This window comes from Trachurus japonicus, chromosome 6 (assembly GCF_045865225.1).
Source record: "Trachurus japonicus isolate A0001 chromosome 6, Traja_1.0".
NCBI classification, from domain to species: Eukaryota; Metazoa; Chordata; class Actinopteri; order Carangiformes; family Carangidae; genus Trachurus; species Trachurus japonicus.
The window spans coordinates 35180615-35205021 of record NC_140912.1 but is presented as its reverse complement, the minus strand read 5'-3'; the positions used below and the strand labels follow the sequence as shown (position 1 = coordinate 35205021).

Sequence of the window (24407 nt, the reverse complement as noted above, 5' to 3'; positions counted from 1 at the left end):
AAGCGTTGAGACTAAAATCATCAATTATTTCACTTGCATTTTCTTTCAATTCACTAATTGCTTGAGAGGAAGATAAAATAAGCTAAACTGAGCTAAAATAAATAAATAAACACACAAAAGCAACAGAAGCTCAGATAAGATAGGCCTGAGATAAAACAAACTAAGATAAGTTGAACTAAGCTAAGCTAAGCTAAGCTAAGACAAAACAAGACTTTTTATTAGAGCTGCAACAATTAGCTTTCTAATCATTGAATGTATTATTTGTGTGTCGATAACTAAGTCGTTTTATTCTCTTTTAGGGTGACTCTTAACATCAGTCCAGGGACAACAGATGTAAAATAACCTTTTGGCTAAATCTGGCATGTTTACATTTATTGAAATGTTTTTTAATGTGCATTGCCCCTGATTTTTAAACCAAATTAAAAATAATAATTAATTAATTGATTAATCGCATAATAATCGATTATTAAATTAATCATCAACTATTCTGATAATCTCTTAATCTATTTGAGTAGTTTTTTAAGAAAAAAACGTCCAAATTCTCTGATTCCAGCTTCTTCAATGTGAATATTTCTGGTTTCTTTGTTCCTTTATGACAATAAACTGAGTCTCTCTTTGGTTTGTGGACAAAACAAGACATTTGAGGACGTCGTCTGGTGGTTTGGGAAACACTGATCGATGTTTTTCAACACTTTTTAACATTTTATTGACCAAACAACTAATCGATTAATCATTTAAATAATCAACAGATAAATCGCTAATGAAAATAATCATTAGTTGCAGCTCTACTTTTTATTGATCCCACTTATGGGACACTTATTTGTTACAACCACAAAAGGAAAAGACAAAAGGAAAAGGGGCCCTGTGTTCTTCCACCGTCCGTCTGTGTTTAGTGGTTTGACAGTGAACCCATCGAGCTGCAGGATGAATATGATGAAACCGACCACCAAACTGTTTCACACTGTGGTTATTACGGCCTGAACGCTTCGTCCACCTCGACCGCTGAGGCCTGAAACACACCATCAGACTCAGATCATTCCAACACGGGTCACGTCGACGTTTAATCACGACTCACCGGGGAAAAAGAAACAGAAACAGAGCGAGTGATCGAACGAGGCCCGTGTCAGTTTTTCTCTGCAGGTTTTTCTGTCCGGACACTGAAACACATCACACACGTTTCTCCCCTGACACACTTTTTCATCCACTTTGCTTTTCACGCCGCTGTGGGAAGCCCAGACAGGCGTGAAATAAGCGACCAGCGGGCGGCGGCGGCCACGGCAACGCTCCGCTGCCTCCAGCTAACAGCTAACATCGTCCTCCTCCTCCTCCTCCTCCTCCTCCTCCTGCAGCCATTACCTCCACATCAGCAGGCTGCAGAGCTCAGGACCCTGAACGCACCACGAGACGACCTGCTGCTGAGCTGACAGGAACACCATGACATCCAATAATAATAATAACAACAACAACATCAGAGACATTCGACTCTACAGGGGTTCAGGTGAGTTAATCAATCAGACTTCATCCATCAAGCACTTTTCAAACTGACGTACAGAATAAAATCAAATGATGTGTGTAGCGCCGCATTGTGTAAAAATGTCAAAATTTTCACCTCATGATGTAATAACGCCGCATTTTGTAATAAAATTCTTGAACGCAATATGTAATAAACTTTGCCACAAAATTTGTAATAAGTGCCGAATTATTACAAAATGTGGGTGTTGCACTTTTTTATGAAAAAAAAAAGTAATAATTTGGCACATTAAGTAACAACTTATCACAAGATGCTTCGTCCTCAATTCAAGATTTAACTTCATCGACCAGCAGAAATGTTTCTCCTGCAGCTGTAAATGGTTCTCATTGTGCGGCCGTTTTATTTCTGCTCTTCTTATTGTTTTTCCGGCAGTATAGACGCTTTACAATAAAGCTGGGTTTTTAAATTGCCATTTCGATCATAGTGTAATTGCGTATTTCTCATACTTTTTTTCATATACAGTATACTGCTATCGTAAAAACGGGCTATACAAATAAATTGCCTTGCCTATCATAGGTCTATTAATGACTTACTTATTCTCTTTACTTGCTCGTTTTGCGGCCGTCAAGACGCCTTTTTAATAACGCTGGGTTTTTAAATTTCAGTTTTGCTACTACTACTACTACTACTACTATTATCATACGTCTTTTACTGATTTATTCTCTCTATTTTTGGGCCTTTTTAATAACACTGGGTTTTAAAAATGCAGCTTATCTTGGGGCTTTCTCTTGGCGTCACATCTGGAGTTTTTGGGGCCGATCTGAGTAGGCTACCAGGGACTCCTTTCGGCCCTGTAAAAGTTTCTGTAAATGGCCGTTCGGTGGAGGTTCTTGCACCCGTAAAGTTCCTGCAGTGGAATCGCGCCTTATCTGTTCAGGTGCAACACAGACAGATGTTTTTCCAACATCGGCCTCCAGTCTGGGTCGCATATCCCTGCACATCTGGGCAGAGTGTGGCCATTAACATCTGCTTTTCTGTGTGAGCTTGATGTGGACGTAGCATCTGACACTGGTGCCGTACATGGGCCAGATGTGGGCAGGATGTAGGCCAGATGTGGGCCAAATGTAGGCCAGATGTGGGCCAGATGTAGGCCGGATGTGGGCCAGATGTGGGCCAGATGTGGGCCAAGGAACTGTGGAGTGAACGGACAGTCTGTGTGGGCAAAGATTCAGGGAGGTTACTGATAATGAATAGTGTCTTTAAGGTGTTTAATGGAAACCAGTCGACACCAAGGCTGCACACACACACACACACACACACACTTCCTCCATACGTTACGACCTATTACCCACAGTGCTCTGCTGCTGCTCGGTGACACCTGCGGGGAGGAAAACCCCAGCGCCGGAGCAGAAAATCTCCTCCAGCATCTGGATGCGTCCTGACATGAACATATTACCGCTACACTCCCATGACTCCCCACACACACACACACACACACACCTCCCCTCTCACCGAAACACAGAACAAGTGTATCATCACAGGAAGTGTGCGACGCTCAGCTCCCCAGCTTTTTTTTTTCCTGCTCGGCTTCTCGTTTCCGCGACGACACCTCGGAGCCCGGCAGCGTCGCATTAAAACCTCCTTGTTTCCTGCAGTTTCCTGACGCAGCAGGAATCACATCAAAGTCACGGACAAATGAGAAATGACTTTATTCCTCCTGCTCTCGTTAGTGAAGCGTCCAGATGATATTGAAAAAAAAATACACCCAGTTTTAATATAACGACATTTTCTTCTTTTCTCTCTCTGGGTTTTAATTAAAATTCCATCTTATCAATAGTTTCTCTCCGTCAGGTGAAGTCGACGCAAGAGTTTTTAAACTTGCTGAGTTCAAAATTTACACTTATTATTTAAATTCGTTGCTTTTTTTATATCAGAAAGTGAATTGGGTTCATCACCCAGTACAATCTCAAGCATGTTCACATGGAAATGTTCATTATAAAAAATATAAACAAATATAAGACAAATAAAGTAAAAAATATAAAATAAAAAATCATCATATTCTGCAGGTAGTCAGATTAGAAATGTCTAAATAGTGGAACTGGGAGGCAGTGGTTGGGTCGGACCACGGACAAAACAATTTATCATTAATTTTGTCACCGCTAGTTAACAGTAGCCTGCGATTCCGCGAACGAAACACAACAGATTAAATTAAGACACATTAACAACAACAGCATACGACAATGAAACGCGTCCACGTGGCATCGATCAATCGTCATATTTGTTCTGGCGCGACTTCTCATGTTCAGTCGATTTATAATGGATGGAGTTTGTTTACAGTGCACAATCTTTCCACTCTTCTTCTCTGTTTTTAGTGTATTTGTGTGGCAGTGTTACAGCGCCACCACAGGCCTGATGTATGTACTACAGCGTACTGAGGAACTGTAAAGCTTGAACCATGAAATAATTGTCAGAATTTTTTTTTTTTTTAATTGGACCCTTTATTGGACCTACTTACAATTTTTTTTTAAAAATACTGTATATAATTTTAAAAAAAATCAGATTTGCATAGAGAATTACCTTACATGCCTGTTGTATTTTGGTTCTACTATAAAATAAGTTATGAAATATTAAGTAGTTTTACTTTGCCTCAATGCAGTAACTCTTCCTATTGAAGTTTCAGTAACAATTTTTACGTTTTTCTTACATTAACCTTTTCAAAATTGGCAAAAATATCCATAAGAAAACACATTTGGGTCCCAGACTGACAGCGGCCATATTGGATGTCCCAAGCGAAGGCCTGCTGGTGGATTATCTGATCATTGCATGTCTCTGATTGTTCACATTATGATGAGGTCTCAAAAACTCATTTATTTTCATGTATCAAATTTGATACAAATGGCGACATAGGGTTAATATGCACACCTGAATATTTGCTTATTTATTTATCAAAAGTCATATTGTCATCGTGATATTGAACAGTGTCGTCGGACAGTTTGCTGATATCGTACAGGCCTGATCTGAAATGTGTTGTAACATTAATATCTTCAGAAGGAACAGTGAGGTGGAGTAGAGGAGTTGTTAAGTTTCTATCATCAATAAGATAAAACATGTGAGTTGATTAGATGTGACGCTTTGCTCTTGTGCTTCATTAACATTTTTCATCACAATAGGAAACAAAGCGTCTCGTCCTCCCTGTCAGCTTTATTTATTTCTGACTCGTGTAATAGAATTAATACACAAGTCGCTCTGAGTCGACAACAACAACAACGACAGGAGGAAGCTGATGTTGCTCAGGACGACGGCGACGGCAGCTGCTGCTGATTACATCTGTAACGTCTGACGTACAGTGAACCTGTCGTGTTGTGTTCAAGTTGATCTACATGTAGATAATTTCCCCAGAGACGCTGTGTTCAAATGTTGTGGGACGAACGAGATGGAGACAACATGTTTACACGGTGGGGTGTGTTAAAGTTTATTATTATTTAATTTATATTAATTGCAACTCGTGTTGAGAAAAGAGAAAAGTCCAAATAGAAACAGAAACTGACGCTGCCTTCAAGTTCAGAGCTATACAGTCGATTACCCATAATCACCTGCAGCCCTCTAATCACCGAGGCAAAGTTATCAACGACAGACGAGTTGACGGTTTCCATTAGTCACCACGGCGACGGCAGCAGATTGATTTTTCCTGATCGGTGCTTCATTAAAGGAGCTGAGGCGTCTGCAGATGGAGATCTGACGGATCGCTGGTCGCGCCGGCTCCAGACTCACGCTACACCAGGACGTCCCACTGAGATGATGATGACATAGAGAAGAAGAGGCAGCGCCCCCCGGAGGCTGCAGGGGGTCATCACAGCAACATCTTGTTATTTTCATGATCAAAAGAAACATTTCCAGTCTCATGTTGTTTGTGTGATTGTTGAAGTTGAAGCTGTAAATGAATCGACCTCCTCAGGATCATCAATCCACCCATCTTCTTCTGCTTCATCCAAATCCGGGTCGTGGGGGCAGCAGTCGGAGCAGGGATCCCCAGACTTCCCTCTCCCCGGACACTTCCTCCAGCTCTTCCGGGGGGACCCCAAGGCTTTCCCAGGCCAGCCGAGTGACGTAGTCACTCCAGCGTGTCCTGGGTCTTCCTCGGGGCCTCCTCCCGGTGGGACATGCCCGGAACACCTCCCGAGGGAGGCGCCCAGGGGGCATCCGATACAGATGCCCGAGCCACCTTAGCTGGCTCCTCTCGATGTGGAGGAGCAGCAGCTCTACTCCGAGCTCCTCCCGGGTGACAGAGCTCCTCACCCTATCTCTAAGGGAGCGCCCCGCCACCCTGTGGAGGAAACTCATTTCGGCCGCTTGTATCCGGGATCCCGTTCTTTCGGTCATGACCCAGAGTTCATGACCAAAGGTGAGGGTGGGAACGTAGATCGACCGGTAAATCGAGAGCTTTGCCTTTCGGCTCAGCTCCTTCTTCACCACGACGGACCAACCGCATTACTGCGGCCGCTGCACCAATCCGCCTGTCACTCTCGCGTTCCATCCTTCGCTCAATCGTGAACAAGACCCCAAGATACTTGAGGCAGGAACTCTCCCCCGATGTGGAGGGTGCAAGCCACCTTTTTCCGGTCGAGAACCATGGCCTCGGACTTAGAGGTGCTGATTCTCATCCCAGCTGCTTCACACTCGGCTGCAAACCGCCCCAGTGCATGCTGAAGGTCCTGGTTCGAGGGAGTCAACAAGACAACATCATCCGCAAAAAGCAGAGATGAGAGCCTCAGGATTACTTAAATTATTTGAATCTCAATAGGAATGGCATCATAACCCTGTAGAGGTGAAGAAGCAGCAGGAAATGGGCTGGTCACAACAAACAGCCTCTTCACTGACTCTTTAATGAAATCAAGTAATTTCTCTCTTTAACTTTATGACCTCATGTTTATTCACCTTGTGGCGGCCAGGTGACGCCAAGTGACGCCACCTGTTACAGCGCCCGCTCAGCCACGACTAAGGTGATTAGTGGACAGGTGTCGGTGTTGACTGTACGGCACCAGGACACACGGCCACATGGGACCTGTCCATCATCAGAACATCAGACACCTGGAGGCTAACGGATAGGCAGCTGCCTGCAGGGAAGACGGTGGGCAGCGCTGCCATTATAGGGCCAGTCCATACCCGAAGTCCTAACCGGAAGTTGTTCTTTTTTTGTGGATTTTGTGTGTTCAATATCTGTAATCTACTTATTTTAATAACCGTTTTATGGTGGATTGCCAACTTTCTTTTGGTTGCAAACTTCGGGTAGATCAGATTTCCAGTATGCAGCGGCAAATAATATACACGGAGAAGCCGAACTTCCGGTTGTGATTCAGGCACCGGATCTGCTCGGGCTGCCAGATCGGCTTGGGGTCCTGTGCTTACTGTTGAAACATATTATGGCCAATCCTGATTGGTTGTAGCCATGGATGTATTATAAGAAATTAATATAATACATCCATAGTTGTAGCTTGCAAAGTTTGAGACATCAGATGCCATTCCACCACTTACTCATTACAGCACCGGGCTTTTGAAAAAAGAAAAGCAAGAAAAAGACGAATACTTGACTGTGACACACAGCGCCGAATACTGGTTTTGATAGTTGAATATTCGAATAGTCAAGTATTCGGTGAAACCCCTTGTTGTGTCTTTAACAACATATATTAAAAAGGAAGTGGCGGCGGACACACTGTTGCGGTTTTACTTCACAGACTTTACTGCGGACCAGACGTTACCATAGAAACAGAACGTTACAGCACATATCACTACACACATTACAACGGTTACTTATCACTACTCATTACTGCTTCTAACTACATGAAAATATACTCCATACACTACACCCCTAGTCTGAGGAGTTGTCGAGAGAAACTGTTAAAAATAACTTTTTTCTTATACAGATTTCATCTGTCTCTCTCATCGTCCTAACCCCAGCCCACTTCAGGGTAAACCCCTGATTTGTAGTTGTGTATTTCTTCTTATTTGGCCTCTTTAGTTGTGTTCTACAGACGGCAACATGGAGAATCAAAAGTCAACAAGGATTAATGCTTAATCTTTCAATGAGGCATAAAACCTCAGACCTTCACACACAGAGCTGCAATGAAAGATAAGGAGTTCCAATGTCACAGTTGTTTAAATTTTAGAGCAAGTATAACATCATTTGAAGTTAAAGGTTTCCAGGTCAATGATCCCCAGCCTTTATCCCTTTATTTCATCATGACACAAATTGCTTCTCATAAGTCCATGTTTGTCTTCTGTGTGGATGTTGTTCATGTGCAATCATGTGATTTCACCAATAAAAAATCATGTGAGTTGAATGTTGTCAGTTTATAGTTAACAGTAAAAAGGGTTTGACCTCACCTTGTTTCAGGTCGAAGGTTAATAAAAGCTCATCTATAGAGCTGTACAGAGGTGGAGCTACACTGAAAGATAAAGAGAGATTCAGTGTCAAGTCAGTTATTGTGAGTGTCAGCAGAGCTGCAGTCAACACGAATCTCTGTTTCTAACTCCAGGAAAACTAAACCGAGTCCATCAGGTCTGAGCTGAACACTGGTGAGTAGCTGAGAAGATTCACTGATACTGATGCAAAACCTCGTAAGTTCCTACCTGAACTGATTTGGTGACATGATTACTACAATGGTGTGTTTATATGGACACAAATATTCCAGTTTTATTTGATTTAAAAGCCCAAAGCGAATGCAATTTCATTCAATCGGAATGAAATTTCAGTCGGTTTGAGAGGTGGAATAAAGGATAGAGGTAGAAATGAAATTTGTATCATGTAAACAATGAAACTGAATGTTGTCTGGTTTTGTTCTTTTTGCTCCATGTCGAAGTAAATGTGTAGTGACGTTTCTTCACTTGCAAATGCTTGAATGAAAGAGTCAATACAATGAACAACTACTGAGCTGATCAGACCAGAGGGTTACATGCTGTTATTCCAACATTTCACCATTCCGACATCCCACCATTTAGACCTACCACCATTCCGACAAGGCTTTCAATATACAACACAGTCTCACCCCTTTGCGTCAAACGGTTGACGCTTGGTCAAGGCCCCTTACGTCAATATACTGACGTGGAGGGGGTACCCTCGAGGTCGTTTCTCGACGAATAGGGCCACTCATAGACTTGAATGCAAATCCCTCATCGTCGGATTTTGACGAAGGGGGGCGGGACCGTTTCTCCCTCACTCCCAGTGCGTCAACAGCCTGACGAACGGTCACTGTCCCTCACCGTCACATGCCTGACTCATTAGGTGCCCGTTTTTCGTCAGGTTTTGACGCGCTCGGCTTTCAGTTGATTCCAATGCAGTTCCCTTCGCGGCGATATGTGACGCTCAGAGCAAGTGATCCAGCCGACCGGCTGCGGCACTGACAGACGCTGTGAGCAGAGGAAAACTTTTTTTTTTTTTTTAACTTTTCCTTAAATCTTTATTGAACCTGATGCTGCTGTGTCTGACGTAACTTTCGGCAAGGACGTCCTTTCGGTTATTTATTTATTTATTTAGTGATCATGGTGTTTGGTGCAGAATAATCAATCAATAAATAAATAAATAAATTACGTCCTTGTCGGAAGCTGCGTCAGACCAGGAGGGGGGGGGTTGTGGATTCTACAGGTGAAGACCACTTCCGCGTTCAAAAAGCTGCTCTGTTTAATCAATATTCTGAAGAAAGATCTGATTATTAGCCATAACGCTGTAACCATCCAAGGAAGACTGTGTAACAATATTATGTGCTTCTGCTGAGTCCAAAAGCCCTTTGTAATATCAACTTTATTTTAAGAAAACACGCTTTGTTTCCAATGTCATATCACGGAGAAGCACTACATTACCCATAATCCTCATATTTATCAGCGACGTGTCTGATTGGTTGAGCTTGCTGTTGCCAGCAAATGAAAAAATAAAACAAATTGAGCTTATATTATTTTCTTAGTAACTAAAAGGTCTTAACATCTTTTTTGTTTTCAACATTGAATAAAAAAAGGGTGCTATATTGTTAAAATTCAACAATAAAGTGCATAAAAGTTGGCTTGACTTCTTTCTTTTTTTCATAATTTTCACCAGCATCTTTCTGGTCCACATCACATCATATTTATTGTAATTTTTAATTCAATGAGTGACATTTTATTTTTTATCTGAAAAACATTATTATGAATTCAAGGGTCAGAGGTCACTGATTAGTGTTAAATTTAACCTTTTTGACCCTGTTTCCTTGAATAAATCACTAAGACTTTGATGCGGGAAGCTGAGATTTTGATTTGATTTTGTTCAGAGCACTAGGGACAAAGTTTCTGTAGAATTTCAGACCTGTCGGACGTCCAGAAGGGTCACAGCTGACTGTCCAGGCTCGTTTCTCGGCCTTCAAAGCCTAGATTTAGAAGCCTTTTGTCTAATAACGTCTACATCCTTGGGGTTATAAGGCTGAAAGTTTCATGTATTTGTCCGGGGGCCTAAGGCCATCCACCATGTGCAATTTCAAACCCGTGCGACCTTCACAAGTGTCAAAGGTCACTGATTTGTGACCTTTTTGACCCTGTTTCCTTGAATAAAACACCCTGAGACTTTGATGCGGGAAGCTGAGATTTTGATAGGTTGTCCAGAATGTCTAGTAGATTGTGTGTGCAAAAGATTCAGAGCTCTGTGACATTCAGAAGGGTCACAAATAGCCAAAAAGCAATGCTCCTTTCTCTGACCTCATATTAAAGGAGAAATGCAATTCTTTAATAGCTTCCAGATGCTTTGGCCTATCAGGCTGAATTTTTAGCTAAAGGAGCTGGTGTACGATCAGGAAGTAGGGGAGCTGTGCATAAAGCCAATTGGTATGTGTCAAAGGTCACAGGGGTCAAACATCAAAGTGAATCCAGCCATTCCTGCTTTTTCTCAACAAAACATACACGCTTTAAGTTATCATCATGAAATATTAATAGGTTGTATATCAGAGAGTCCTCTATCAGAATATTTTGGTCCCGTTGCTCTAGGGGCCCCGGGGGGCCCCGGGGGGCCACTTGGCTTTCCCATGCTCCCACAGAGTTGGGTCTCGGGGTGATGGATAAGGGCCTCACCATGAGTCCACAGGCCAAGTTTCAAGTGATTTGGTCGGTTTCTATGGAAACGGCGGCCTCAAGGATACAGAGGAATGCGACTGTTTGAAGCCCCGCCTCTCGAAAAGTAATGGCTCGATCAGGACCAAACACACATCTACGCGTTCGTCTTGGGCCCCCGAACCATATATTACGAAATCAGAACTGTACGACTTTTGGAAATGTGTTTTGTCTATTTCAGCTTTTCTGACTCAGAGTCTGTCAGACTTAAAGCTTGAGAGACCCTCTTAGTCAGAAAAGCCGAAATAGACAAAACACATTTCCAAAAGTCGTGCAGTTCTGATTTCGTAATATATGGTTCGGGGGCCCAAGACGAACGCGTAGATGTGTGTTTGGTCCTGATCGAGCCATTACTTTTCGAGAGGCGGGGCTTCAAACAGTCGCATTCCTCTGTATCCTTGAGGCCGCCGTTTCCATAGAAACCGACCAAATCACTTGAAACTTGGCCTGTGGACTCATGGTGAGGCCCTTATCCATCACCCCGAGACCCAACTCTGTGGGAGCATGGGAAAGCCAAGTGGCCCCCCCGGGGCCCCCTGGGGCCCCTAGAGCAACGGGACCAAAATATTCTGATAGAGGACTCTCTGATATACAACCTATTAATATTTCATGATGATAACTTAAAGCGTGTATGTTTTGTTGAGAAAAAGCAGGAATGGCTGGATTCACTTTGATGTTTGACCCCTGTGACCTTTGACACTTACCAATTGGCTTTATGCACAGCTCCCCTACTTCCTGATCGTACACCAGCTCCTTTAGCTAAAAATTCAGCCTGATAGGCCAAAGCATCTGGAAGCTATTAAAGAATTGCATTTCTCCTTTAATATGAGGCCAGAGAAAGGAGCATTGCTTTTTGGCTATTTGTGACCCTTCTGAATGTCACAGAGCTCTGAATCTTTTGCACACACAATCTACTAGACATTCTGGACAACCTATCAAAATCTCAGCTTCCCGCATCAAAGTCTTGGTGTTTTATTCAAGGAAACAGGGTCAAAAAGGTCACAAATCAGTGACCTTTGACACTTGTGAAGGTCGCACGGGTTTGAAATTGCACATGGTGGATGGCCTTAGGCCCCCGGACAAATACATGAAACTTTCAGCCTTATAACCCCAAGGATGTAGACGTTATTAGACAAAAGGCTTCTAAATCTAGGCTTTGAAGGCCGAGAAACGAGCCTGGACAGTCAGCTGTGACCCTTCTGGACGTCCGACAGGTCTGAAATTCTACAGAAACTTTGTCCCTAGTGCTCTAAACAAAATCAAATCAAAATCTCAGCTTCCCGCATCAAAGTCTTAGTGATTTATTCAAGGAAACAGGGTCAAAAAGGTTAAATTTAAACACTAATCAGTGACCTCTGACCCTTGAATTCATAATAATGTTTTTCAGATAAAAAATAAAATGTCACTCATTGAATTAAAAATTACAATAAATATGATGTGATGTGGACCAGAAAGATGCTGGTGAAAATTATGAAAAAAAGAAAGAAGAAGTCAAGCCAACTTTTATGCACTTTATTGTTGAATTTTAACAATATAGCACCCTTTTTTTATTCAATGTTGAAAACAAAAAAGATGTTAAGACCTTTTAGTTACTAAGAAAATAATATAAGCTCAATTTGTTTTATTTTTTCATTTGCTGGCAACAGCAAGCTCAACCAATCAGACACGTCGCTGATAAATATGAGGATTATGGGTAATGTAGTGCTTCTCCGTGATATGACATTGGAAAACAAAACGTGTTTTCTTAAAATAAAGTTGATATTACAAAGGGCTTTTGGACTCAGCAGAAGCACATAATATTGTTACACAGTCTTCCTTGGATGGTTACAGCGTTATGGCTAATAATCAGATCTTTCTTCAGAATATTGATTAAACAGAGCAGCTTTTTGAACGCGGAAGTGGTCTTCACCTGTAGAATCCACAACCCCCCCCCCCCCCCTCCTGGTCTGACGCAGCTTCCGACAAGGACGTAATTTATTTATTTATTTATTGATTGATTATTCTGCACCAAACACCATGATCACTAAATAAATAAATAAATAACCGAAAGGACGTCCTTGCCGAAAGTTACGTCAGACACAGCAGCATCAGGTTCAATAAAGATTTAAGGAAAAGTTAAAAAAAAAAAAAAAAAGTTTTCCTCTGCTCACAGCGTCTGTCAGTGCCGCAGCCGGTCGGCTGGATCACTTGCTCTGAGCGTCACATATCGCCGCGAAGGGAACTGCATTGGAATCAACTGAAAGCCGAGCGCGTCAAAACCTGACGAAAAACGGGCACCTAATGAGTCAGGCATGTGACGAGGAGGGACAGTGACCGTTCGTCAGGCTGTTGACGCACTGGGAGTGAGGGAAAAACGGTCCCGCCCCCCTTCGTCAAAATCCGACGATGAGGGATTTGCATTCAAGTCTATGAGTGGCCCTATTCGTCGAGAAACGACCTCGAGGGTACCCCTTCCACGTCAGTATATTGACGTAAGGGGCCTTGACCAAGCGTCAACCGTTTGACGCAAAGGGGTGAGACTGTGTTGCAATATAAGGAAATGTACATTACTCAACAGGTGACTCCCTTCTTTATGCTGATAGAGGAATACCCACATGGTTGTGCGAAATCACGCAGCAGAGCGCATGCGCTCTGACCAGGTAGAGGCTAGACGGGTCTTTTTACTTACTTTTTGGGGAAAAAATACGCTATTAAAGGAATTGTCGGAAAGGCAGGATGTTTAAAAAAAGAAAAAATACCGTCATTCCGACCATAGGAGGCAAAAATTGTCGGAATGACGGGACATTTGATAGAAAATTAAGTGTTGCCATTTAGACAATTAGAGGCCTTTGTCGGACTGGTGGGATGTCGGAATGGCGGTTGCCCCCAAGACCAGAGATCTCCAACTTTTATCAGTCGCAGGATGATTTGATTTCTCTGATTTGAGTTCTCAATGGGCATGAACATTAAAATCCAACTGGACTGGACCCGGGGGTGTGGAAGCCCCGAACTTGACGCGGCTCACTAGCATTAATTCTCGGCCCAAACCCGACCGGACTCGGCCAAAAAAACCTGTGTCATTCCTATTTAATTTCAGTCTGAACCTGTCCGAACTGTTGGGTTGTTCTGTTTGTCCGTACTGAATAAATGCAGTGGCTTATTTAAACACCTGATTAGATTAGATAATATCACATGTCAACGGTTAAACCCGAAAGACTCATTCGGAATGAATTCAATCGGAAAGAGGAAAAGGTGTCCTTGTAAGCCCACCTCGTTGTCTCAGTAAATATCAGGTGGGTTTTCATTTTATGACTGTTTTGTTTTCTCTTCACATTTCTGTCCTCAGCTATCAGTTTTTTGTTTTTATTGTAGCCTTTCAATGCAAGATGATTTTTCTGACTGATATTGCTGTGTATCTTGCTTTCAGAGTAATCCCACTTCTTTCCCCGCTCTCTGTCCGTTGTCTTCACCGTCTTCCACTGACATAACTCCCCAAATTTCCAGAGCGCCCATGGCTAATTAATATGCACGCGCTGTTTTGCATTGACCATATGGTTGTGTTTGGGTGTATAGAGGGCGGGATATGACGTGTTCACATCCGCACTTTTCATGGGTCCGGTGTGATTTATCAATGGCAGGAACAGTAGTACACGTTGCTGAGTCTGCTTAATAATGATATAGGAGTACAGCAACAGCTCTTAAAATCTGGCGCAGGTCCATTTTAAGTAGGCTACTAAATGGGATAAATTGAGCCACTTCCGCGTTCATTGGTTTGTTTACAGTAGTACAGGAAGTACAACTCTTCTTCTGCTGTTGTTTTAGGGAAAAAGACAACTCTGCGCATGTCAAAATGCTGTTATTCTGAATAAAGCTTGGTGCATGTGTACGCACGTCCTGATTGGATTATTTGATTTTGCGCCCATGTAAACAGTGGATTTGGATTTTCCGATCCCTCAAATGTTTAATCTGATTAAGAAATTTTGCGCATGTAAACACAGCTATTGTCTCAGTAAATATCAGGTGGGTTTTCATACTGTTTTCTTTTCTTTTCACATTTCTGTCCTCAGTGTAGACATGGCTGCTGCCAGCTGTCTGCTGACTGAGGATCAGTTTCTCTGCTCCATCTGTCTGGATGTGTTCACTGATCCAGTCACCTTACCATGTGGACACAACTTCTGTAACAGATGCATCACTCAACACTGGGATATTAACGTACCAAGCAATTGTCCAAACTGTAACCAGGTCTTCTACACAAGACCTGAGCTGAAGATCAACAGGTTCATCTCTGAGGTGGCTGATCAGTTCAGAGCCAGCACCTTAAAGCAACAAGCTGCCAAACCAGGAGAAGTTCCCTGTGACGTCTGCACTAGAACCAAAGTGAAGGCCCTGAAGTCCTGTCTGGTGTGTCTGGCCTCCTACTGTGAGACTCACCTGGAGCCTCATCGGACAGTGTCAGGTCTGAAAAGACATCAGCTGATGGAGCCTGTGGAGAACATGGAGGACAGAGTGTGTACACAGCACGAGAAACTGCTGGAGCTGTTCTGTCGGACCGACCAGACCTGTGTCTGCATGTTATGCTCTGTTACAGACCACAAGACTCATGATGTTGTTCCTCTGAAAGAAGAATATGAAGGAAAGAAGGCAGAGCTGGAGAAGACAGAGGATGAAATTCAGCAGATGATCCAGAAGAGACAACAGAAGATTGAGGAGATCAAACGCTCAGTGAATATTGGTGAAGAACGAGCAGACAGAGAAATAGTAGAAGGTGTTGAGATCTTCACTGCTCTGAAGGAATCTGTTGACAGAGGCCTGGATGAATTCATCAAGACGATCCAAGAGAAGCAGAGAACCACAGAGGAACAGGCTGAAGGCTTCATCAAAGAGCTGCAACAGGAAATCACTGAGCTGAAGAAGAGAAACACTGAGGTAAATCAGCTCTCACTGTCTGAAGACCACCTCCACCTCCTCCAAAGCTGCTCCTCCCTCAACACTGCTCCTCCCACCAAGGACTGGACAGATGTCAGAGTCTGTCCTCCATCATACAGTGGGACTGTGGTGAGAGCTGTGGATCAGCTGCAGGAGAAGCTCAATGAACAGATGAAGACGTTTTTTGAGGCTGAGCTGAAGAAGGTCCAGAAGTTTGCTGTGACTCTGGATCCTGATATAGTCCATCTCAGTCCCCCTCAGTCTGATGACTGTAGATGTGTCTTATCAGAACCGGGCTTCACTTCAAGTAGATTTTACTTTCAAGTTCAGGTCAGCAGGCAGTCTGGATGGACTTTAGGAGTGACCTCAGAGTCCAACGTGAAGGGAAGAATCAGACTGAGCCCCAGCAAGGGTTTCTGGACTGTCAGCTTGAAGAGCGGAGGTGGGTTCTCTGCTTCTGGTGACCGTCCAGTCCGTCTCTCTCTGAAGTCTGATCCTGAGGAGGTGGGAGTGTTTGTGGATTATGAGGAGGGTCTGGTCTTCTTTTATGACGTTCATACTGCAGTTCTGATCTACTCCTTTACTGGCTGCATCTTCAGTAGAAAACTCCACCCATTCTTCAGTCGATGTGAGAACGATGGTGTTAACATCCATCCATCCAAGGCCTTGTCTGCCCCCCCCCCCCTGACCCCCGCTCCTCCCTCCGCCCTGCTCCCCCTCCCTCCACCCCCGGTCCCCCTCCTCCTACCCCCGCCCCCTCCTCCCCCTCCTCCCTCCCCCCGTCTTTTGACACCTACCTCTACCTCACCTATGATTTATGATTCGGCCGAGCACAGGAAGACACCATGACATCATCATCATCAATGAAGAATCAATAATCAACATAAAGCTGCTGTAAAATTATCTCACAAACATCTGATCAATCATCAATCTATCATCACTGATCAATGTTAACTGTCTGATTTATCATCAATGAGACTGAATCTGTCACTTTAACATTAAAATCTGCTCATTTATAGTTTATTTTATATATATTTAGTTCCGTTTATCTGATGCTTTTCCACTCATTAAATCAGTTTTAACGTTTTACACTTGTTGTGTGTTTATTAATGTTGTGTGTTCATGTGTTAATCAGCTGTTGATGTGAACTCGGCTCATTTACAGTAACTAACGACATCACTGTGTAATTAACTAATTTACCGTCACTTCCACAGATACACATACACACACACAGAGTTCAGCTCCAATCAAACTGCATCAACACCGGTTACACACACACACACTTACACACACACACCTGTAGAGACGAGGCGTTGAGCCTCACAACATAAAAACATCATTAGAGGTGATGGAGCTGTTCATACCAACTCATCTACATCACGACTGGTTTTTATTTCCATATTGAATCACTGGATAAAAAACTCCTAACAGAATTATTTTATATTTAAATCTTCATATTTTGTACAACCTTTAACGGTAAAAATAAAAACCATGTTCATTGTCTTCTCTTATCATCCGATCAGTCCAGTGATTATTTGAGCTAATTCAGTGTTTTGGAGGAAACTTTACTACAATATAGGCTAATCATTTTATATCATGTTTGATGAGACACATCTGGAACCAGCAGCTGTTACATCACTGTTTCAACGTATCGTCAGTATGTTGTCTATCGATCAGCTGATTGATCAGAGGCTCAGAGGTAAATGAACCCAACGCTTCCACCACTAACTCTGTTCACAGACCAACTACAGAGCAACTACACACCAACTTTTGACTGACTACAGACCAACAACATCAACTGTAGACCGTCTACACCAGTGCTTCTCAAAGTGTGGGGCGCGCCCCACTGTTGGGGAACGGAGACATGACAGGTGGGGCACGACAAACGGGAGGAAATTTTCAATTTTATGCCTATCTTACTGTAAATGCTATTGACAACAAAGATAATTCACTCTAAACAAAACAGCCACACACAAACAAAGTATGAATAGCTAAAATTATTAGAAAGCATTAGGAGACCGGGAGAAAAAATGTAACCTGGAACTAAAGTGCAAAAACAATGATTGACGTCGGGATGTTAATTGCAGCGGGACAACATTTGCAGCGGGACAACAAGGTAGGAGCAGCAGCAGCAGCAGCAGCAGAGAATCTCTAATAGAGACTGGCTCTGGTAGCAGGCTGCTGGGTTCACACCGGACGCCGAAGCACCGCGAATAGCGCAGAACGGAGACCGCTTCCCTTCAGTGCTCAAGTACCGGTTGTGTAGTTCAGACCAGTGGTGGAAGTTGCGCCCTGCAGCGATCGGTTCGACATCTGGTCAGTTTTGTGCGTGAGCCGCGAGCGAACGTGTCAATCTTGGCAGGAAGTCACACATGAAACAACGAGAGAATCCGGTCAATTGTCAAAATAAAGCACTTTTCAAAATAAAATACAGCGATTGACAAATGCGATCATATTTGTGTGCGTTTTATAGCTTATGTCAGACTCGAGAGAGATGAAAGCACGCACGCACGCACGCACACACGCGCACACACACACACACACACACACACACACACCTCAACATTGAGCATGACTTGAGGCAGTTTCAAGCCTGCAACCCCGAGGATAAACAGGCACATTGCAGCCACTAATGCAGGGAACGTTCACTTGTTCATGTTTTTGTTTTTTGCACAGATTGCAAATGAAACACTGTTTCATTATTTGACTACTGTAGCCTACTTATACTTTTCGTTTTTGATCTGCACTTTTATTTTCTCTTTTTGAACTTTGTGTTATTTCATGTTTTTGATTTTGACTCATGAAATATGACTGATAGGCTACTTGGTGCTAGTAAGTTCAATACATTTGAAGTAATTTTTGTTGGGGCAACGGGGGGAAGTGGGGCTTGAAAATGACGAAAAAAGTTTGAGAACCACTGGTCTACACAGACTTTCAACTGACCAACAACTGACCAACTAGACCAACAGCTGGCTGATAACAGACCAACAACAGACCAACAACTGACTGTCAACTGCCCTTTATCATCAGCAGAGGGACTGGCGATGAAAACGATGAACTTTTTTAGCTAACTCGGGTGCATTTACATTTGTTTGTTTTTTACAATGTTTTATTAATGTACACTGTCCCTTGTCAAATAAATTAAACTGAACTGAAACCAACAACTGACTGTCAACAGACCAACAACAGACCAACAGTAGTGCCAGTCACAGACCAACATCTCCTCCCTTCCACCTTAACTCTCCTCTCCTCTGTCTGCATCTTTCCACCTTAACTCTCCTCTCCTCTGTCTGCATCTTTCCACCTTAACTCGGCTAAACTCCTGTTTGACCTGTCCAAGCTAACTGTTAGCCGCCGCGGCTAAGAGTAGCTTTTTCCCGCGGTGAGCGCGAGGCTCCGGTACCGGCGGCTCGGTGACGCGCACCGGACCGGACCGGAAGTGCGCGCGCTGCCGTTAAAAGCCGCGACTTCACCGGACAGAGAGAGAAACCGGAGCTGCAGAGGAGAAACACACACCTACCTACCGGCTGCAACGTGAGCTGCGTCCTCTTCCTGTTGTGGTGCGACGTCACTACGGGTCCTCCCGAGGATCAAAAAGCTGCTGCGCTCAGCTCCGTCACCGCTGCTGCTCCGCGTTTCACCGTCTCTGTCACTTTAAATGACGTTTCAGACGTTCTAACTTTATTCTAGTAGTCGATTTAAACCATCTGATGTATATTTCAAGATTCCTTGACATCGATAACAAATGTACCTTTTGTAAATTTGAACTTGAAAATGTAACCCATTTGTTTTATGGTTGTTCATATAGTAGTACATTTTGGAAAGAACTTGAGAATTATATATTATGTAAAACAAAACACAAAATCAACATTGAGGGGAAGAACGTTATCACTTATTTAGATTTCAAAGAAAAGAAACTATGTAGGCTACTATAGTAAACCTTTATATTTTATTGGGGAAGTTTCATATTCATAAATGTAAATTTCAGAATTCTTCACCATCATTTAAGTTGTTTTTGATTGAAGTTGATTATTATTTTAAGTCTCTTAATTTAATTACAAATAAGAAATGTATAACAATAATGAACATACATTCAGAAATGTTTAATGAATAATCTTGTCACAATAACCATAATTATAATTTGCATGGGATACGAGGTCTGTCACTAAAATGTATTTTCCTTTATTGTTAACTTGACTGTTTTTTTTTTTCTTTTCTTTTACTTAACCTTTGTTATACTGTCATAATTGCAACTTTATTGTTACTGTTGTAACAAATGTGAGCTGGAAAGACTGAAATGTTGTTGTTACTACAACTTTAAATAAAGCTTTGAAAAAAAAAATGGCAGGACACGAGCACCATCACAAAAAAAAAAAAAAAGTAGTGATGTATATTTTATTTGCTTTACTTCTTTGTCTTTTTCTCAACATTGTTAATTCTGTGCATATCCATTTTCTCTGACATTACTGGAGCACTTGTCTGATATTCTCTGCACATTCAATTCTTCCATTCCTTTTCAATGAAGTTCACTGAGAAAAAAGTGGATTAAATGACAATTTTCATTCATTCGTTTTGATTTATTCCATTCATGGTATACATTCTACACATGGTTGCACATAATGTAGCTACACATACTATATAGTCACCATGAATCAAAAGGAGCAGGATGAAGAAAACGTATAGTACCTGCCCCTCTCTGTTGTTATAATTACAATGGCTTACTTCAACACCAATGTTATACTGTATTTCAAAATATTAAAGATGATGAAACATAGTAGTGACAAGAAAACAAACAAAATAGCAGTAGACACTACTCGTCTATCTTTTCTTTTTTTCCCACTTCTTTTTCTCTTTCCTCTTCTTTTTTGTAGACAATTAAATTATAAAAGACTCTATATTAAATTCTATTCACATTATTAAATGTTGATTAAAAGGAAGTGTATATTTAAAAGGCAACATGTTATATTTATGTGTGTGGTAAATGTATGTTGAATGTTAATTGCACATTTGGATTTTGGGGAAATGTAATGTCAATAGTGTGATTGACAATAAAGTTCACTAACTAACTAACATTTTTTTTTTTGTTTCTTGTTCTTTTGTTGTTGTTTTTTACTTTAATAACTCCAGTAGGAACCACTGAGCTCAGCACCACAGACAGAGGAGGGAGGTCACAAAGTGTCGTGTTGGGATTTGACAACAGTGGAAAAATATAATTGTCCTCATCCTTCAATCCTTCTTTGTTTGGTTTTGTCTTTTGTTTTGTTTTTTCAAAGCTCGAGGGAGTTGCACTGTTTCATATCTTCCACTGTCACTTTCCGGTTGTGTAGCTGGAGCCATGAACACCAACGCTCAAGGGCACGAAGCTGCAAATGGACACACGGACGCAGCACAGGCCGCGGAGGGGACTGAAGGTGTGAGCCAGCGTCCACGTCAACAACAACTCACATTTACTGCTCTCTGTGTCACTGTGTGAGTCAATCAGTGTGTGTTTATTATCATTTACACAAAGAAAGATTCCTGTATTAGAAAGAGGAAGAATCAGGACTTTAATACTGGGCTTTAATGAGAACAATGAGGACACAAAATTGAATTTTTGACAAACTTTAATTAAAAATACAGATTTTCTTTTTTACTTTTTTTTGTCAAAGATGAGAGAACATATGTAGGAAAAGTTTTAGAAGAAATTCAAATTCTAGTTTAACCCAGAAAAATCTCCATAAAGTTAACCTAGAAAAATAAAGTTGGTTGCTGTTTTTGTTCTATTTTATCACTTTTCGCAATTCTTTATTATTTTATAACTGTACAGCACTTTGGTCAATTTGGGTTGTTTTTAAATGTGCTTTATAAATAAACCTGATTGATTGATTGATTGAAAGTATAAAGATGTTTCTATTAAAACCAGCTGTCAGGACTTCCTGTGACTTTGTGATGTCACAACTAAGCCCCGCCCCTTCACCACCTGGACCCACCATTCAACACTTTGCAGGATTTGGTTTCTCTGAGTGTTTTATTTTAAAATCTGCTCTAATTTTTTTTTTTTTTTTTTGATCACTTTAGAAAACTCTCAGCCAATCAGAAGAGAGCCTCAGAGCCTCCTCAGTCCTCACTTCTGATTGGCTAACACGGACCTCCGTCTAGTGGCCCTTAGAGGAACTGCAGCCACAGATTTCACCTCTGTTTGTTAGAACAACCAACAGGTCTTTTTAAAGAGTGTGAAAATAAAACTCTTGGTGTGAACTCAGCCGCTGCCTGCAGCTCTCTGCTCTGTGAAGCCGTTTTATTAAAAAAGTGAAGAGTCTATTATTCAGCAGAACGACACAAAGCTTCTCTGGAGGAGAGCTGAATGCTGATTATGTTTTATTAAAACGAGGAGAGAGGCCGAGTCAGATGGACGCTGATGGACGGACGGCTCAACTGAGCTGAGCTGAGCTGAACTGAAGAAGATCAAATACAGAAACAGAACAAACAGCGTGAGCGTCGAGCAGCGCCTCTGGAATTAGACATGAAGGGAAAGTACAGTCTGACATCAGAACAAGTCCCAGAGTTTTTTCTTTTAAAGGAGCAGTTTGTCTTTAATGATAAGGAGCCTGCGACTCCTTCAGGGCTTAATTAACAGCTGAGTGAAGGAAGCATTATCAGACCGGCAGCCGGCGGCCTTCACACCAGCATTTCCAGTGTCGGAAAATTAGAGGTCGCACAGTTTTTACTGAAGACGACCAGTTAGTTCAACAGCTCCGTGTTCAGAAACTGATGATTCACTGATTATCGGCACAGCAAAGTAATAAAATCATGCTGTACCAGCAAAATACAGTTAAAAAAGAAACATGGAAAAGAGAATAAAATAGAAAATGTCCATAGAAAAATAGAAAAACTTTGCATCTTTCGGTAAAATCTGCAGAAGTCCAGTTGTAGCAGCTCATGAAGTGAGGGACTTCAGGCTAAAGGCTAATGCTAAGCTAACGTTAGTCCATATAAAATGCTTCATTATTTTCCCAAAACAACACAGAGAGACACAAACTAAGAAAACAACTTTATCAGTTTGACAAAGAAAAAAGAAACTCCCAACACAACAGGAAGTGTTTCTGGAGGACACAATAAAGTGAGGGACTTCAGGCTAAAGGCTAATGCTAAGCTAACAGTCCATGTGATCAATACCATGTGAATCATGTGATATCAACGTTCTGATAAACCAAACAAACCCACTAACAGGAAGCTGTCTGCACACACTGCAAAAACTCAAAATCTTTCCAAGAATATTTGTCTTTATTTCTTGTCAAAATGTCTCATTTCTAGTCAAAACTAATCTCTTTACACTTAAATAATACTCACCGCCTAAAAATTAACTTGTTTTTAGATCATTTTCACTTGTTTCAAACAAATTTTCACTTGAAATAAGTAGAAAAATCTGCCAGTCAAAGCAAGTTGTAATAAGAAAGAAAAACTTGCTCCACTATCAGATTATTTCAAGTGGAAATCTGCTTGAAAGAAGTAAAAAAGTGTCTAAAAACAAGCTGCTTTTTAATGTGATGAGTCTTATTTTAAGTAGAATGAGATTTGTTTTGACTAGAAATGACATTTTAACTAGAAACTAGAAAATTTCCTCTCGGGAAATTTTGAATGGGCCGCGGGGCTACTGCCGGTTTTGCCATCTCTGTCAACATGGGAATCAAACCCACGATCTTAAGCGCAAGACAGAGCTGATCAGACAGACACATGATCATCTTTCTATAAGCACTGATATGGAGGAGCTGTAATCACATTAGGTTAACTGTGTGTGTGTGTGTGTGTGTGTGTGTGTGTGTGACACCAACAAGGTTTAACTTTAAAACCAGATTAAATCATGGTTTAAGTTTAAATTCTGTTGCACGTTAACTGTGTTTTAATCACATGAAGGTGTGTGTGTGTTTGTGTGTGTGTGTGTGTGTGTGTGTGTGTGTGTGTGTGACTGTAATCACATGAAGCTGGCTCTAGAGTCTGTGTGTGTGTGTGACTGACTTGTCACATAGTTAGTTAGTAGCTGCATCCTGTGTCAGTCTGATTTAGCTGTGTCTGTGTTTATAAACATTTAAACGAGCGCCAGGTGGATTGTTTATGAAGTTAACGAGCTCTGACCTGAGGATCAAAGAGGTTACCACGGCGATAGGGGCCCCCGCAGGCTGAGACAGACAGAAACGTGGAGAAAAAGAGCCATTTTCTGCCTCTAAACCGGTCTCACATTTAGGCTTACTGTGACAAAACGGTAACTCCTATCAGAACAAAACACAGATCAACGTTGCTCTAAGGACTTAATGAAAATTTCGGTACGATTTGGTGTTTCTACAGTAAATATTTTGGCGACGCTGGCAGTTTTAAAACATCAGGCCGTTCTGCTCCTCTCAGAAAATATTTGTATTGGACTCAATGAGGAGCAGAGACAGACGTGGCCGCACTCAGAGGCTGATTCTGTCAATTCTGTAAGTCTCTCTGATATTTTGAGCACATGACATGAGAGATAACAAGTTTGTCTTACAAATTCTGAAAAAATTATGTCTGTAGAGTGTAAATTGTGGCCGTGCTGACAGTTTATCCAGAAAAAATACAGAATGTTTCTTCACTCTCTCCCACTCTAACCGATGATGTCACGCACTCTGACACGAACATTCCATGCAATACACACCCATTATAAACTCATAATTTCTCCAAAAATGATCATGGTCATTGATCAGGGATTGATCAAAAACTATATGACCTATCAAAACGTGGAGTAATACGACAATACACAAGACTTGTGTCTACTGTTTAAAGTTTAAATGGAGTCTCTAGGTGAAAGTATGCCTGAGCAGTAGACGTTTGTTAAACTCCAATGATTGGTCTTTTTCGCTCTTTTTTTTCCGCCCGTCCCATTGACTTACATGCAAAATTTTTGCGC

General features: G+C 41.8%; 2 protein-coding genes across 3 annotated transcripts in view; one reads left to right on the top strand and one right to left on the bottom strand.

The window, feature by feature from the left end:
* immp2l (inner mitochondrial membrane peptidase subunit 2) overlaps positions 1 to 19071 on the bottom strand; it is a 29545-nt gene extending 10474 nt beyond the window's left edge. The window contains exon 1 of one of the 2 annotated variants that reach the window (XM_085780637.1): positions 19024 to 19071. The gene's annotated coding sequence lies outside the window, so the exon portion shown is untranslated. Of the gene's footprint in view, positions 1 to 19019 lie in introns of both variants that reach the window. The other variant, XM_085780638.1, reaches the window with a different exon arrangement.
* Positions 14646 to 16348, top strand: LOC146986568 (E3 ubiquitin-protein ligase TRIM39-like). The gene has a single exon (XM_085780506.1). The coding sequence runs from the start codon at positions 14648 to 14650 to the stop codon at positions 16346 to 16348; it is 1701 nt and encodes a 566-aa protein (XP_085636632.1). The 5' UTR covers positions 14646 to 14647.
* Positions 19072 to 24407: the final 5336 nt, after the last annotated feature.

Bases quoted from the DNA above. Each gene is read 5' to 3' on its own strand.
- LOC146986568 (XM_085780506.1), top strand. From the start codon at position 14,648: ATGGCTGCTGCCAGCTGTCTGCTGACTGAGGATCAGTTTCTCTGCTCC.